This window comes from Vigna angularis, chromosome 5, assembly GCF_016808095.1.
Source record: "Vigna angularis cultivar LongXiaoDou No.4 chromosome 5, ASM1680809v1, whole genome shotgun sequence".
Lineage (NCBI taxonomy): Eukaryota > Viridiplantae > Streptophyta > Magnoliopsida > Fabales > Fabaceae > Vigna > Vigna angularis.
In genome coordinates, this window is record NC_068974.1 from 31,486,282 (window position 1) to 31,488,895 (window position 2,614).

Consider the following 2,614-nt stretch of genomic DNA (forward strand, 5'->3'; position numbering starts at 1 on the left):
CAAAATTTTTATCTCCTCCCCCCTAGCCTCCTACTCCTACCGTGTACCAACGCCTCAGTATTACAATAATATATCTTTTTTTTAATTTCTAAATTTGTTTTCTTCTACCTTTTAAATTTATGTCGAATATTCACTTCTTGTCTACCTTCAATAATGTCCTTTGCTTCCGTTCATTTGTTTTTTCTTTTTTTATGCATTTAAATAATTAGTATATGTTGTGGCTGCTATTGGATTTCAACAAATCATAAACTAATCTAAGATACAGCCTCGGTTGCGAAAAGTCTTTTAAAAAAAAACGCAAATTCTACTGACTCGGTTCCATAACCGCTGCTGCTATCGTTTTCTATCACTGCACTAATGTTTTTCTTTGTAAAACCCGAACACTTTGGTAAAAGTTTTCCATCATTTTATTACTTTAGGTATATTAAGTCCAGTTGACAACCTAATGAAAATGGCCATAATCATTAATTTATCCAACTGATATTTTTTCATTCCCTTCATCTCCTGTCAGCAATAGTTTTCTCCACGTCTTAAATAACAACAAACTTCATAACATTAATAGCTAAAGTTTTGCATGGTTTGACATGCTAAACTATAGGATAAATATAGTTACAGCGAATCTGTCACTGGTTGATAAATGGTTACAGAATATATATATATATATATATATATATATATATATATATATATATATATATATATATATATATAAAACAAATTTTCGTCGTAACACATCTTTATCTTTTGCACACGAATGAGCACAATGGCTAGATTAGAGTGAGGATTATAATATCCACCAATCTATTGCCTTCTTTCTTCACATAGCCAAGTTAACACCAACAATATAACTATTTAAAGACCAAAATATTTTTACATCTCAAACATAGGAAATCCTACATTTGAATTGATCAAACCTCCGTCTATCACAAGATTATGAGAACTAACATACTTAGACTCATCACCTGCTAAGTAAAGAACAGCTTCTGCCACATCGTTAGGCACAGGATACCAACCTTTTAGGTTCATATAAGTCTTACGAACTCCTTCTTCATCAAGATTGAAATATTTGTTCAACAATGGTGTCACAATTGCAAAAGGGGACACGCAGTTCACCCGAATGCCGAATTGTCCAAGCTCCACCGCAGTGTTTTTTGTTAGTCCCACTAGGGCATGCTTTGAACTGGTGTAGGCATGTGTAGCACCTCCACCTATGCATCCTGCAACACTAGCTGTGTTAATTATGCAACCCCTTTTAGCAGGAATCATCACTCTTGCAGCGTGCTTCGTTCCCAGAAATGGACCAACCAAGTTCACACTTATCACTCTCTCAAAATCAGATTTTGTGTTGTCCAGTATGCTTCTTTTGAACTCGTCACCTGTACCAGCGTTATTAAACATGATGTCCAGCTTCCCGTACTTGGAAACTGCTCTGTCCACGCACTTTTCAACGTCTTCTTCCTTTGTCACATCACAATGAACATATATAGCTGATTCCAACTCATTGCAGAGAGAAAGACCCAAATCGTCTTGAATATCAGCTATCACCACATGAGCTCCATGCTTAGAGAAAAGTCTTGCAGTGGCCTCACCTATCCCGCTGGCACCACCAGTTATAATCGCCACTTTTCCATCAAGCCTGCAGGTCATGGTATGTTATCAAGCTAATCATTCTCTGTCAATTTTCGGAAAATTAAGGTTGTAGATTAATAACACATTACAACTTTGGAGAAAAAAACATATATATTACAATATCTGTGGGTGTTTGATTACCTTTTAACAGCAGCGGAGACCACAGAACCATTGGCCATGAGTGAGCTTTTGGGATATATATAAAACCTGGAAAAGGTGTTCAATTCAATTGTTCTTTTGAGCGTGAACCAAGTATATTTTCATCTGAAGTTGCTTTGGTCTTATATAGAGGAACATCCCATGCAAGAGACGTACGTAGGGAAATATAAGATGTACGTAGGGGTCAAATCTTCCTAACAAAAACCATCATAATTTGTAATACGTCATCTATGATGTATATCATTCTAAGATATAAATTATATATTTATTTTTATGATAAAAAATAAATTAAAAGATAACAATGAAATTTAAAAAATAAAAAAGGAAATATAACATTAAAAGTACAATATAAATAAATACTTTTGTAGAAAATTAAACTAAAATTGTATATTATTTTATATATTTAACTTTAAAAATAATTTATTAAGTACTCATAGGCTAAAAATTAAAACTTTTTTTAACTCATTGTAAAGAGGACGTAGTAGATAGAGAATGTCACTTTACATGGTCCTACTTTGATGACTCTCATAATATAAAATCATTCACAAATTCTCAACTGCTTAGTGGCGTGTTTAGCCAAAAAAATAGAAGACAAATGAGAAATGCATTAAGTCCCTGTGTTCCATCAGTAGTAGAACTATCATAGCTTCGTTAGGGAAGAAAGTACGGATGTGACCTGATGTTGATGTGATAAAAATTTAATAACAGTTACTTGTAGATGAATAATATAGAAATATTTATAGTTGAAATTTTATTTAAAATTATATATATATATATATATATATATATATATATATATATATACTCACAATTAAGTAAAGAGAGA

General features: G+C 32.6%; 1 protein-coding gene across 2 annotated transcripts; it reads right to left on the minus strand.

Moving 5' to 3' along the window:
• Positions 1–727: 727 nt before the first annotated feature.
• LOC108339909 (borneol dehydrogenase, mitochondrial) lies at positions 728–1,945 on the minus strand. Of its 2 annotated transcripts, none has more exons than XM_017577136.2 (2): positions 1,771–1,945; positions 728–1,636 (listed from the first exon to the last, which is right to left on the minus strand). In XM_017577136.2, the coding sequence occupies exons 1-2, from the start codon at positions 1,806–1,808 to the stop codon at positions 871–873; spliced, it is 804 nt and encodes a 267-aa protein (XP_017432625.1). In that variant the 5' UTR covers positions 1,809–1,945; the 3' UTR covers positions 728–870. The 2 variants fall into 2 exon arrangements, with proteins under 2 accessions (XP_017432625.1, XP_017432626.1); XM_017577137.2 differs by having other exon boundaries at positions 728–1,672; positions 1,771–1,883.
• Between the last annotated feature and the right edge of the window lie 669 nt (positions 1,946–2,614).

Excerpts from the sequence above, each read along its gene's own strand:
- LOC108339909 (XM_017577136.2), bottom strand. The coding sequence starts at position 1,808 with ATGGCCAATGGTTCTGTGGTCTCCGCTGCTGTTAAAAG. Across the intron at positions 1,637-1,770 it reads GTCTCCGCTGCTGTTAAAAG|GCTTGATGGAAAAGTGGCGA; the intron begins GTAATCAAACAC and ends CATGACCTGCAG.